This window comes from Nerophis lumbriciformis, linkage group LG26 (genome assembly GCF_033978685.3).
Source record: "Nerophis lumbriciformis linkage group LG26, RoL_Nlum_v2.1, whole genome shotgun sequence".
NCBI classification, from domain to species: Eukaryota; Metazoa; Chordata; class Actinopteri; order Syngnathiformes; family Syngnathidae; genus Nerophis; species Nerophis lumbriciformis.
This window is the reverse complement of record NC_084573.2, coordinates 30,417,002-30,431,486: the sequence shown is the minus strand read 5'-3', so window position 1 is coordinate 30,431,486 and position 14,485 is coordinate 30,417,002. Positions and strand designations below refer to the sequence as shown.

Genomic DNA, 14,485 nt, shown 5'->3' with positions numbered 1-14,485 from the left:
CGAACCCCCCCCCCAAAAAAAATCGAAAGACTACACCAACGTTGCCATGGAATTATCCTTTCAAGTGACTCCGCAAAAAAAACCAACCAGAAATCTTCCAGAACATCCGAAAAAGAGCTATTCAGTAGGATTTAAGGTCCAAGCTATTGAATATGCTAAAAAGAACAGTAAAAAATGTTTTATTAATATAGCTGCGTGTGTCAAATATGAGTCATTAAATGACTCCCGCCTCATGGTGGTCGAGGGCGCTGGTGATCCCAGGGATCATTCTTGCGACTTCTCGGCTGCAGAAGAAGTGACAACAACAGTTTTCTAAACTGGACTTTCAATGGAAGCAGGAGGTAATAATTAAAGGAAGATCTCCATCGAGACAGAGAGACTTTTAAAACTGAAAAAAAAGATAAGGAAGACTTCTATAAACAAGTTATCGATGCCTTTGTTCAGAAGGAGCGGTGCATGGACTTCATTTATAAGTAAGGGTAAGACCATAATAACGTTTTTTTTTTTATTAAATGTGCTTTTCATGATGGTATCCTTACATCACACTCAAATTTATACGCGCAGGCCTAAATTTACCGCATGCCTTTGGTAAGCGCCGGAGTGAGAAGAAGTTTTAAATTAATTACCGCCCCGGCGCTAATTCAAGGAAATACGGTATGTGTATATATATATATATATATATATATATATATATATATATATATATATATACACAAACACAAATAAATATACATAGACATATACATATATACACACATACACATATAAACACATATACATATATACACATATGCATATATATACACACATATATACACATTCATAGGCACGTATATATACATATATACACACACATATATACATATATATATATATACACAAACACAAATAAATATACATAGACATATACATATATACACACATGCACATATAAACACATATACATATATACACATATGCATATATATACACACATATATACACATTCATAGGCACGTATATATACATATATACACACACATATATACATATATATATATATATATATATATATACACACATATATACATATATGCATAAGTATATATATATATACACATCCATTTTACACACACACATATACACATGTATATATATACACACATATATATACATATATAAACACATTTATACATATATATTTAATTACACACACACACACACACACACACACACACACACACACACACACACACACACACACACACACACACACACACACACACACACACACACACACGCTTACATATTACAGTAATAATGGATATATGATTAATATAATTGGATATTAAGAGTATGTGAAACATTGGACTTCTGCCTTGTTTACTTCCGTAACAACCAACCAAATTTTGTAATCAATCAAAAATATCAAGCAGCTAAAATGCGCCAAACATGGATAAGTGTGGAGAGTGTTTCGCATTTTTCCCATCATGCTTTGTAATTGATTTAAATGGGTGTAATTCAGATTTTTTTTTACGGTGCATAGACATTTGTTCATGATGTCCACAATTTGTGTTATACTGCGTTATGTGTGACCATGTTTGTTGGCATTTTGTGTCGGTTATTTTTTTTTTTGCACCATGACTAGGAAAGGTTGTTTGCACGACCAAAAAATGTTTACCAAATTTCACGATGTATAAATCTGCGGCTAATATATAGATTTTTTTCTACAATTTAATAGGTGCAGCTTATATATTGGTGCGCCTATAGTTCGTTTTAGTACAAAACCTGCACAAAAGTAAAGTCAGGTTTGATATGAGCAAAACAAAATCATGAAAAGTGTTGAAAGTTGTTTAAATGGGGGAGTTGGGTTGAAAGATCTTTAAAATTCTGCCTATGGCCACGACTTAGCCCTGATTCGAACCTAACATTGTCTGTTCGTTGACATGGTAACATACACATCATGAACAATTTGAATACGTGTTATCCAACTTTCGGGATGCACAGCTGCAACGCAAGCCACGCCAGCAGTGATTTCCCACGGATGAAAAGGTTCCTCGTCAGCAACGTGGGTACTCACGATGTGGAGCATGATGTAGTCTCCCAGGCGCGGGGCGCTGTCAATGCGGACCAGGATGCCGTCTTTGATGGTGGTGCTGAAGCCGACCGCCAGCCGGTCGGTCCGAGTGCTGGGCCTTTCATTATTGGGCCAGGTGTACGTGATCAGACCCCCTCCTTTACCGAAGATGTAGGTGGTACCGGCTGTGGAAACACAAGGACAGGGAAAGGGGAATCAAAATATAAATCATGTAGGTACATTTTGGGTTCAACCTAATTGAATTAATTTCTCTTATTCAAACCTTAAGACTGGTACACACAAATATCTGTTTTATATTTTACAGAACCCACATGTAAAGATAGAAATCAGGCATTGAGCAGTTTTAGTTTTTAGCCCAAAATCTCACGTGGACAAACTTGATCCAATAAAATCGAAGAAGAAGAACCGCAAAAACAAGGAATAACAAGGTCAAGGTTATTTTGACAGAAAAAAAGTAAACACTTTGTAAAAAAAACCCACACAAAATCAACTCCGGCTGCAATTAGGGATGAGTACTGTTCATATTTGAACTAATACTGTACAAATTCCAAGAACCTAGGTATGGATATCGGTATTCAGTTTTCAGTACTTTAGTGTGTGTTTATAAAAATGTATATTTTTTGATAATAAATTCATTTTTTTTTATTGCAACATTTTAAAAATGAGCTGATGTCCAGTTGTTATACATCACATTACTAAGTCTCAATTACAGTTGCAAGTCCAAGACATTAGAGCAGGGGTGTCAAACTCAAATACAGAGTGGGCCAAAATTTAAAAGGGCTAAGGTTGAACAAATTAACCTTTTAATAGGGACCCAAACAGGTTTTGCATTGAATATTGAACAAGCAAGGCTTATATAACTTTATAGTGACATGCAAAATCCAGTTTCTAATTATAATAATAATAATAAAAAAATATCAATGGCATATCAAATAAAATGTAAATAAAAATTTAATGCCTCTTTTCTATTTGCAGCCTTCTGAGGTAAATATGAAAATCAACTTTTTCCACAGGCTAATAATGCATTTGAAAATAAAATAATAATGAATGAATCAAACATTCAAGCCTTGAAGTAGCGAGAGAAAGTGCATGAATAGAACGTTAATTATTGCTCAGTTTGCTACACTGATTTGCTTTAACACTGAATACGGAACAAGCAACTATTAAGTGCAAAATCAACTTTCAAAAAACAAACGAAAAAACATCAATGGTATATTAAATAAAAATGTAAAAAAAATGGAATGCCTCTTTTCTATTTGCAGCCTTCTGAGGTAAATATCAAAATGAACTTGGTGGCCGGGGGGGGGGTGTATATTTTAGCGTCCCGGAAGAGTTAGTGCTGCAAGGTAAATGGTAAATGGGTTATACTTGTATAGCGCTTTTCTACCTTCAAGGTACTCAAAGCGCTTTGACACTATTTCCACATTCACCCATTCACACACACATTCACACACTGATGGCGGGAGCTGCCATGCAAGGCGCTAACCACGACCCATCAGGAGCAAGGGTGAAGTGTCTTGCTCAAGGACACAACGGACGTGACTAGGTTGGTAGAAGGTGGGGATTGAACCAGGAACCCTCAGGTTGCTGGCACGGCCACTCTCCCAACCGTGCCACGCCATCCCCAAGGGCTTCTGAGTATTTGTTCTGTTGTGTTTATGATGTGTTACGGTGCGGATGTTCTCCCGACATGTGTTTGTCATTCTTGTTTGGTGTGGATTCACAGTGGGGCGTATATTTCTAACAGACTTAAAGTTGTTTATACAGCCACCCTCAGTGCGACCTGTATGGCTGTTGATCAAATATGCGTTGCATTCACTTATGTGTGTGTAAAAGCCGCATATATTATGTGACTGGGCCGGCACGCTGTTTGTAGAGGTTGTAGAGGACGTTGAAGGCAGTGCCTTTAAGGCACGCCCCCAATAATGTTGTTCGGCCCACTTGGGAGTAGAATTTTCTCCATGTGCCCCCCCCCCCATCTAAAATGAGTTTGACACCCCTGTTATAAGACATATGTGCCACATAAAACAAGCTCCCGGAACCTTCTAGAAGGGGAGTTGACTCTGACCAGAACATTTTTTTTTGTTCCGACGTCAACCCGATGTTTGATTAAAGCCACACTCTCCATAGAAACATCACTTTTTTTGCTTTTAGCGCTGTAGTTACTTCCCTCTCCCGATCGTTGATGGAAGGCACATCAAACGCAAAGTGTTGAATCCTTGAGCCCTCCCGCTCAGCCGCCAGTCTATATTTGGGCAGGAGATTATGGAAAGATGAAAGGCGTCGGGACAAACTTGCGAGGGAATCGACGCGAGATTAAAACGGGCTGCGTGTGGCCGAGAGATGCCGGGAAGCCACCGGGCCCCACCGGCAAAAGCCGAGGAGCTATTTATAAGAGACAGAGGACTCTTTTAAATACCCGTGTGCTCACCTCAACAATAAACTGAAGTGGACTCGTAACTCAAAAGGCCCTATGCAAGGAAGTCCTTTTGTGAAGACGAGTCCTTCGGGGTGTGCCGGTCACTTCCGCACATTTTCTTATGACACTCCAGTGGCTTTAGCAGTGTTCTACGCCAGTGGTTCTCAACCTTTTTTCAGTGATGTACCCCCTGTGAATTTTTTTTTAATTCAAGTACCCCCTAATCAGAGCAAAGCATTTCTGGTTGAAAAAAGAGATAAAGAAATAAAATACAGCACTATGTCATCAGCATACTTGCCAACCTTGAGACCTCCGATTTCGGGAGGTGGGGGGTGGGGGTGACGGTGGGTGTGGTCGGGGGTGGGGCGGGTGGCGTGGTTGGGGGCGTGGTTAAGAGGGGAGGAGTATATTTACAGCTAGAATTCCCCAAGTCAAGTATTTCATATACACATATATATATATATATATATATATATATATATATATATATATATATATATATATATATATGAAATACTTGACTACTTCACTTTCAGTGAATTCCAGCTATATATATATATATATATATATATATATATATATATTTATTTTATTATATATATATATATATATATATATATATATATATATATATATATATATATATATATATATATATATATATAAATAAGAAATACTTGAATTTCAGTGTTCATTTATTTACACATATACACACACATAACACTTGACTACTTCACTTTCAGTGAATTCCAGCTATATATATATATATATATATATATATATATATTTATTTTATTATATATATATATATATATATATATATATATATATATATATATATATATATATATATATATATATATATATAAATAAGAAATACTTGAATTTCAGTGTTCATTTATTTACACATATACACACACATAACACTCATCTACTCATTGTTGAGTTAAGGGTTGAATTGTCCATCCTTGTTCTATTCTCTGTCACTATTTTTCTAACCATGCTGAACACCCTCTCTGATGATGCATTCTGCTTCGTCTCCTTGTTGTGTGCTGCACTCTCTAAAAGCCCTAGATGTTAATGTCACATATGCATGTACAGTAGATGGCAGTATTGTCCTGTTTAAGAGTGTCACAACATTGCTGTTTACGGCAGACAAACTGCTTTACGGTACAGGAAAACGTGACTGCTGTTGTTGTGTGTTGTTGCCGTGCTGGGAGGACGTTAATGAAACTGCCTAACAATAAACCTGGAGGGGGCGTGGCCTCCAGCTCCGCCTGAATTTCGGGAGATTTTCGGGAGAAAATTTGTCCCGGGAGGTTTTCGGGAGAGGCGCTGAATTTCGGGAGTCTCCCGGAAAATCCGGGAGGGTTGGCAAGTATGGTCATCAGTTTCTGATTAATTAAATTGTATAACAGTGCAAAATATTGCTCATTTGTAGTGGTTTTTCTTGAACTATTTGGGAAAAAAAAGGTAGGTTTTTATTTATATTTATAAAGGAATTTTTGAATTGTTGCTATTTTTAGAATATTTAAAAACAAATCTCACGTACCCCTTGGCATACCTTCAAGTACCCCCATTTGAGAACCACTGTTCTACGCCATCGCTGGCTGGGCCGGAGACAGGAACCGACTGATTAAAAGACGCCGATAAATGTTTAAAAATGTAATATCGGAAATTATCGGTATCGGGTTTTTTTTTATTATCGGTATCGTTTTTTTAAATTTTTTATTAAATCAACATAAAAAACACAAGATGCACTTACAATTAGTGCACCAACTCAAAAAACCTTCCTCCCCCATTCACACTCATTCACACAAAAGGGTTGTTTATTTCTGTTATTAATATTCTGGTTCCTACATTATATATCAATATATATCAATACAGTCTGCAAGGGATACAGTCCGTAAGCACACATGATTGTGCGTGCTGCTGGTCCACTAATAGTACTAACCTTTAACAGTTAATTTGACTCATTTTCATTAATTACTAGTTTCTATGTAACTGTTTTTATATTGTTTTACTTTCTTTTTTATTCAAGAAAATGTTTTTAATTTATTTATCTTATTTTTTTTAATATTTTTTTTTTTATAAAAAGGACCTTATCTTCACCATACCTGGTTGTCCAAATTAAGCATAATAATGTGTTAATTCCACGACTGTATATATCGGTATCGGTAATTAAGAGTTGGACAATATCGGAATATCGGATATCGGCAAAAAAGCCATTATCGGACACCCCTAGTTGTCCGACCACCTTCACTTCGTGTAGCTCCTTCAGCAACAGATTGTTACGTCCACAGTGCAGTAAGGAGAGCTAGTGTGGGTCCTTTCCACCCACAAAGACTCAGAATCAGTCTAATATGCAGTCTAAGCCTGGAACCCCTGGAGAGGGGGTCCAGACTGAAGCCAAGGAAGAAGAAAAAAACCTCATAGCCATAGCACACATAAACGTGTGTGTAAGAGGGAAACATCAACAAACACAAAGGACATTAAAAGAGCAGAGCTGATTAGAGATGATGTTTGATAAGAAATGATCGAGTTCGAGCCTATTATCAAATCCTCTTATCGAACCGATTCCTTATCGATTCTCTTATCGAGTCCAGATAGGTTGTTGTATATGGAAAAAAAACCCACAATATTTGGTTTAACAAAAGCTCACTTTTATTATATAACAAAAAAATAAAATCTAATAAATAAATAAATATTGACTGCTACCCCCCTAAAAAAATAAAATAAATTAAATAAATATTGACTGTTGTTACCCAAAGTATATTAAGTGGGATTTTTCAGAAAAACAAATATATACAGTAACACAAAAACAACCTGTCTCTGTGATCACTATAGGTGTATAGATAATAATATAGTGTTAAATAAAATCAGTCCCTTGGGCGCAAAACTAAAAAATAATACAGCTCTCCAAAAAGTGCACTTCTGCTGCTATTGGAACATACTAACTACAGCTATTACTCAGGAAAAGGCTCAACAGGACTCAGCTGGACCTGCAGAACTTGCTGACACGGAACCTGACCTTGCTGACCAAGGACTGACAGCAGTGTCCGCGTCACCTGCTGTTGAGAGACTGTCTAGACGAGGGGTGCTCACACTTTTTCTGCAGGCGAGCTACTTTTCAATTGATCAAGTCGTGGGGATCTACCTCATTCATATATATAATTTATATTTACTTATTTATGAAATATATGTTTTTCTTAACAAGTTAAAGGTGTTTAATGATAATGCAAGCATGTTTAACACAGATAGTTAATACTGTTAAAAAATTAAAGGTGTTTAATGATAATACAAGTATGTTTAATAAATATAGTTAATATTGTTAACAAGTTAAAGGTGTTTAAAGATAATACAAGCATGTTTAACACATAGTTAATATTGTTAAAAAAGTAAAGGTGTTTAATGATAATACAAGAATGTTTAATACATATAGTTAATATTGTTAACAACTTAAAGGTGTTTAAAGATAATACAAGCATGTTAAACACATATAGTTAATGTTGTTAACAAGTTAAAGGTGTTTAAAGATAATACAAGCATGTTTAACACATATAGATTCCTTTCTTTCATGAAGACAAGAATATAAGTTGGTGTATTACCTGATTCTGATGACTTGCATTGATTGGAATCAGACAGTAGTGCTGATAACGTCCGCATTTTCGAATGGAGGAGAAAAAAAGTCCTCCTTTCTGTCCAATACCACATGAAAGTGGTTGGTTTTTGGCATCTTATTTGTCCAGCTTCCGTACTCCTTTGTATACACTTTACAAGAAATACATTGTCGGCAAACTCCGTAGCTTGCTAGCTTGTGCACGCCAGCTTTCTGAGACTCTGATTTTGGTAGCGCAGGCAGGATGAAGCAGAGCTTTTATGGTGCAACTGTGCAGTCGGTCTTTGGAGTTTTGACGACAGGTACGGTGCCAGAGTCTGTTGAAATAAAGTGTTTCTCGCCTTCCAGTCGGTAATTTTAATGAGCTGGCAGCAGCCAGCGTCATCTCAGAAGACCCTCGGGTGCCGTGAATGTCAATCAAGTGACGAAAGTGACGTCATAGTGAAGATTTATGATCGCTCATTTTTAGGACTATTTTTTTAATGCCTGGCTGGTGATCGACTGACACACCCTCCGAGATCGACCGGTAGCTCGCGATCGACGTAATGAGCACCCCTAGTCTAGACCTAAGAGACATGTTCAGCCACCTAAGAGGCTGATTGACAGTTGTTAAGAACTCTTGGTTTTTTCGAGTTGTTTATAAAAAAAAAAAAAAAAAAATAAAAAAAAAATAAAGTGTTGACATAACTGTTATGATGCTTTGACATTTTTGCACTTTATTTCTTTATTGAAAGAAAATTCTATGAAGAGAAAAGTTGTTTGCAAATGTGGTTACAATGCTAACAAATGAAAAGTTAAAGCTGAAAAAAGAAATACACTTTATTGAGTTAACATTATTTCTTTATAGGGGGAAAGATGTGATGTTATGAGCTAGGGAATATAACAACTACACTACCCAGCATGCAACGGGAGTGACGAGCATGCGCGGTAGCCCCGAAAAGTGTTGTGGCATGTCGCCACGCCGGCAGCTAAGAATGAGGTTATGAGCACGCTGTGAAAGTAAACGTCAAGAACCCAGCCAACACGCCTCGTCTGCATTATTTATAATTAGACAGACAACACATATACAGTGTGATTTTGTTTTGTTTACAAGGAAAGAAAAACAAAAGTTAAAAAAGGTAGATATGTTGTATACAGTATATATGTATGTGCTGCGGTTGCTTTAAGAACATTGCGACAGCTGCCGTAAAGGAGGTGCGTTGCTAGGCTGGTTGCTATGTTTCCGGTTGGTCGTAAAAGTGTTCGTCATGTGTTTGTACCCTGCTCAAATCTCTCAGTAAAGTTATTCATTGGATTATACCTTTTTGTTTTGAACTTTATTACACCTTGGAGCGCTTTTTCCGGTCCATTGTTTTTCCTGCTTTCCCTATCTGCTCTTAATGACTGATCTAAGTGACGTCATTTCCTGTGATGTCACACGGAGCATTTCAGGTCGGGACGGGATTGGTCCCCAGGGATTCGAATAAAGAACCAACTCTTTTTCTTTACTATAGTGGTCTCGATAACGGGTACCGGTTCTCAAAAAGGGATTTGAGTCCGAGGACTCGGTTCTTTTCTTATCGAACAACCGGGGAAACCGGTTTTGAGCATCATCCCTAGAGCTGATGCAACCAGCTGCCACTTCTACACACAGCCACAAAAGTAATACAAAATAATAATCAACCAATACTATAAATTGCGCACACACAATTGCACCATGCATAGACAAGTAACCAAACAAAAACATAATTTCAACACCCACACACACTGTGGTGGCCTCTGCGGTGTTCCACGCCATCGTCTGCTGGGGTGGGGGGAGCACGGCCAGAGACAGGAGCGGACCCAACAAAGCAACCAAGAGAGCCGACTCCACCCTCGGCCGCCCACCAACTCTCGGCCAGCGTCCAGTCCGCATGGATGAGCGAGGATGCGTCCAAGGAGACCGGGGCGTCCGATACAACACATCAACTTAAATACGGGAATCTACTTTTTTGTCTTGGACGAGGCAACATCCCACAGCAAACAATACGTGCAAAACGCATGCTCGGCATTTAATCTTGGCGTCACAATAGTGTCTACCATTTGTACTTAGTGTAATCTTTTTGGTGTGCAGGGATGGGTACTGTTCACATTTGAACCAATGGTACCTGGGAATCAACGGTACCAATTTTCGGAGAATTAGGGTTGTACAGTATACCGGTATTAGTATAGTGCCGCGATACTAATGAATCATATTCGGTACTATACCGCCTCTAAAGAGTACCGGTCAAGCATCGCACCGCCTCCCCCATCCAACCTTGAGACCTCCGATTTCGGGAGGTGGGGGGGGGGGTGGGGGTGGGGGGGGGGTGGGGGGGTGGTCGGGGGCGTGGTCGGGGGCGTGGCTAATAGGGGAGGAATATATTTACAGGTAGAATTCACCAAGTCAAGTATTTCATATATATATATATTTATAAGAAATATTTGAGTAAGTAAGTCAAGTATTTCATATATATATATATATATATACACACCGTATTTTCGGAGTATAAGTCGCACCGGAGTATAAGTCGCACCTGCCAAAAATGCATAATAAAAAAAGAAAAAAACACATAAGTCGCACTGGAGCCCGGCCAAACTATGAAAAAAAACTGCGACTTATAGTCCGAAAAATACGGTATATATATATATATATATATATATATATATATATATATATATATATATAAATAAAATAAATAAATACTTGACTTTCATTGATATCTAGCTATATATATATATATATATATATATATATATATATATATATATATATATATATATATATATATATATATATATATATATATATATATATTTATTTTATTACACACACATAACACTCATCTACTCATTGTTGAGTTAAGGGTTGAATTGTCCATCCTTGTTCTATTCTCTGTCACTATTTTTCTAACCATGGAATTCTCTAAACAAAGACTTAAAAAGCTGCAAGAATATCTTTGAATTTAAAAGGAGTTACAAAAAGAAACAACTGGAATTATATCAAGCTGATTTTTGATTTTGATTGGAACGTGTCATTTTGAAAATGCTTAAACGAAAATGAAAAGTATGTTGGAGTTCGGGTGTTGGTGGAGGGAACAGTGATAAAGTCATCTAAATAATTTGTGTTAAAAAGGGGGTGGATAAATATAAGAATAGTATTCTTCCATCTGCTCCTTTCTGATCATGGAAATGTATAAGAAACAAAAAACAATGAAAGTGTCAACTGCATATGGCTTGTATATGTATTTTCATGAAAGGAATAAAAAGAAATGATGATGATGATGAACCATGCTGAACACCCTTGCAGTTGTGCACTGCACTCTCTAAAAGCCCTAGATGTTATTGTCACATATGCATGTACAGTAGATGGCAGTATTGTCCTGTTTAAGAGTGTCACCACATTGCTGTTTACGGCAGACGAACTGCTTTACGGTAGACGAAAACGTGACTGCTGTTGTTGCCGCGCTGGGAGGACGTTAATGAAACTACCTAACAATAAACACACACAAGAAACCAAGAACTCGCCCTCGATCATTCTACAGTTATAACGTGATTGGGCAGGCATGCTGTTTATATTGTGGGAAAGCGGACGTGAAAACAGGCTGTCCTCACTCAGGTCCGCCGGAATTTCGAGAGATTTTTGGGAGAAAATGTGTCCCGGGAGGTTTTCGGGAGAGGCGCTGAATTTCGGGAGTCTCCCGGAAAATCCGGGAGGGTTGGCAAGTATGGCGACACACCAGTCGGAATTGGAAATAAAGGAAAGTAATAAAAAGCTCCATTTTTTTTTTTTTTTTTTTTGTAACCAGATGGCTCCGGTGTTAACGTACCCTAAAAGGAGATGCCGGTGAAAAGTACTTTTATCTCGTCATCCTCTGCCTAACAATCACTTGCGCTCTTTTCCCAGTCAACCACAAACATCTGCTCCTGCCTTGTGATGGCCCGCCCAGCTGTCCGCCTCTCACCCCCCCGCCGAGCCGCCGACAGTCTGCTCCGCGGTCCGTGGCAACCCGGGAGACCGCGCCGACATATGGACATATGCAGGAGCCGGCGAGAGGCCGGAACTACCAGACGAGTGCGGCGGTTTGCCCGCAGACACGCAAACAGGTCGGGACTTTGCAATCCTCAGGTGTCGGAAACTCTCGCGGGGGAGGAACGTCCTCGCCTTAAACGACAGTAGCATGCACACACGCGAGTGTGCTCTCTCAACGGCATTGCTGTAATGGAAGCAGATGTTTACTTTCGGCTCAGAATAGCACCTTTCCCTGCATGGCCAAGCATCTGAGGCCGGAAGCATAACAGCGTGCAGGATCTGTACCTCGCCCTGTCTGGTTGCCTCAAATTTCTTCTTGCCAAAAGAGTTAAGGCGGACTTCGGCTATCGCATCCAACACACGCCCGAGTTTTTTTTTGTTTTTTTTTTCCTGGAGGGGACGACGATGACGAGCAGCAGAGATACGAGCACCCCCGGGGGAGCCAATTATCACATGGAGGAGATTTGCTTCGTGTTTCCGGAGGACAATATATGGCCTGGGACTCGCACATACACACCCACACACACACACACACACACACACACGAGCGCAGAGACGCTCACAGGCGACACAAATGCACATCGTTATGCTCAAGCGTGGGAGACGATCACACAATCAGAGTGGGCGATCACGTGCGCCGGGACCCTGTCCCAGATCTACGAATTGTGGCGACTTCCCCTTCTGCTCAGGCGGCGTTCTTCTACTCAACAGCAGCCGTTCTCTTTAACGCTTTACCGCCAGATGGCGTCCAAAGTGGACAGCGCAACCCCACAATTTGTCACGTTTCATGTGTCGAGTAAACTGCGACGAATCGGGCATTTTAACCTTATTCCTGTTTTAGGGAGTGATTAGAACAGGGGTACCCAAACTTTTTAACTCGGGGGGCCGCAATGAGTGAAAACAATTTGGCCGGGGGCCATGCTGTGTGTGTGTGTGTGTGTGTGTGTGTGTGTGCATATATACACATATATCCATCTATCCATTTTCTACCGCTTGTCCCTTTTGGGGTCACGGGGGGGTGCTGGAGCCTATCAAGACAACATTCACACACTAGGGCCAATTCAGTGTTGCCAATCAACCTATCCCCATAAATATATATACAGTATATATATATATATATATACACACAGACACACACACAAGTAGCAACTTCCTTGTTCATTTATGAAATCCAGTCAACTTCTTTTGTTTTCACTTCATCGAACTGCGCATGCAAGTGACGTTGAGGCCCCTTTGGGGCCACACTGGGGTCTGTGCGCATTATATTCGGGTCTGATATAGATCACGTTTTACTTGCAGTTTAAACAGTCACCCGGTAAAAAAAATCTGATTTTGAAAAAAATCTGATTTTGAAAAAAATCTGATTTTGAAAAAAATCTGATTTTGAAAAAATCTGAATTTGAATTTTTTTTTTTTTTTTCAAAATCAGATTTTTTCAAATTTAGATTTTTTCAAAATCTGATTTTGATTGAAAACATTTAATTTTTTCAAAATCTGATTTTGATTGAAAAATTTTAATTTTTTCAAAATCTGATTTTGATTGAAAAACTGATTTAGAAAAAAATCGTTTTTTTCAAAAATTGATTTTTTCAAAAATTGATTTTTTCAAAATCTGATTTTTTCAAAAATTGATTTTTTCAAAAATTGATTTTTTCAAAATCGAATTTTGTCAAAATCGGATTTTTTTCAAAATATGATTTTTTCAAAATATGATTTTGATTGAAAACATTAAATTTTTTCAAAATCTGATTTTGATTGAAAAAATTTGATTTAGAAAAAATGTGATTTTTTTCAAAATAATATTTTTTTTCCAAATCTGATTTTGATTGAAAAAATTTAATTTTTTCAAAATCTGATTTTGACTGAAAAAATTTAATTTTTTCAAAATCTGATTTTGATTGAAAAAATTTAATTTTTTCAAAATCTGATTTTGATTGAAAAAAATCTGATTTAGAAAAAAATCGGATTTTTCAAAAATAGATTTTTTCAAAATCTGATTTTTCAAAACCAGATTTTCAAAACCAGATTTTTCAAAATCAGATTTTTCAAAATCAGATTTTTTCTAAATCAAATTTTGAAAAAAATATATCTGATTTTAAAAAATCAAATTTTTTCTAAATCAAATTTAGAAAAAAATTGATTTTTTTCAAAATCTGATTTTTTCTAAATCAAATTTTGAAAAAAATGAATTTTTTCAAAATCTGATTTTTTCAAAATCTGATTTTTTCAAAATCTGATTTTTTCAAAATCTGATTTTTTTCAAAAATAAATTTTTTGAAAAATGAATTTTTTTGAAAAATGAATTTTTTCAAAATATGATTTTTTCAAAATCTGATTTTT

The 14,485-nt window shown here is 37.4% G+C and overlaps 1 protein-coding gene across 12 annotated transcripts in view; it reads right to left on the bottom strand.

Moving 5' to 3' along the window:
• nrxn3b (neurexin 3b) overlaps nucleotides 1–14,485 on the bottom strand; it is a 1,114,596-nt gene that overhangs the window by 215,591 nt on the left and 884,520 nt on the right. For all 12 annotated transcript variants that reach the window (XM_061987032.2, XM_061987031.2, XM_061987039.2 and 9 more), the window contains one exon: nucleotides 2,060–2,241. In XM_061987032.2, the coding sequence (XP_061843016.1) occupies nucleotides 2,060–2,241 (182 nt within the window). The remainder of the gene's footprint in view (nucleotides 1–2,059; nucleotides 2,242–14,485) is intronic.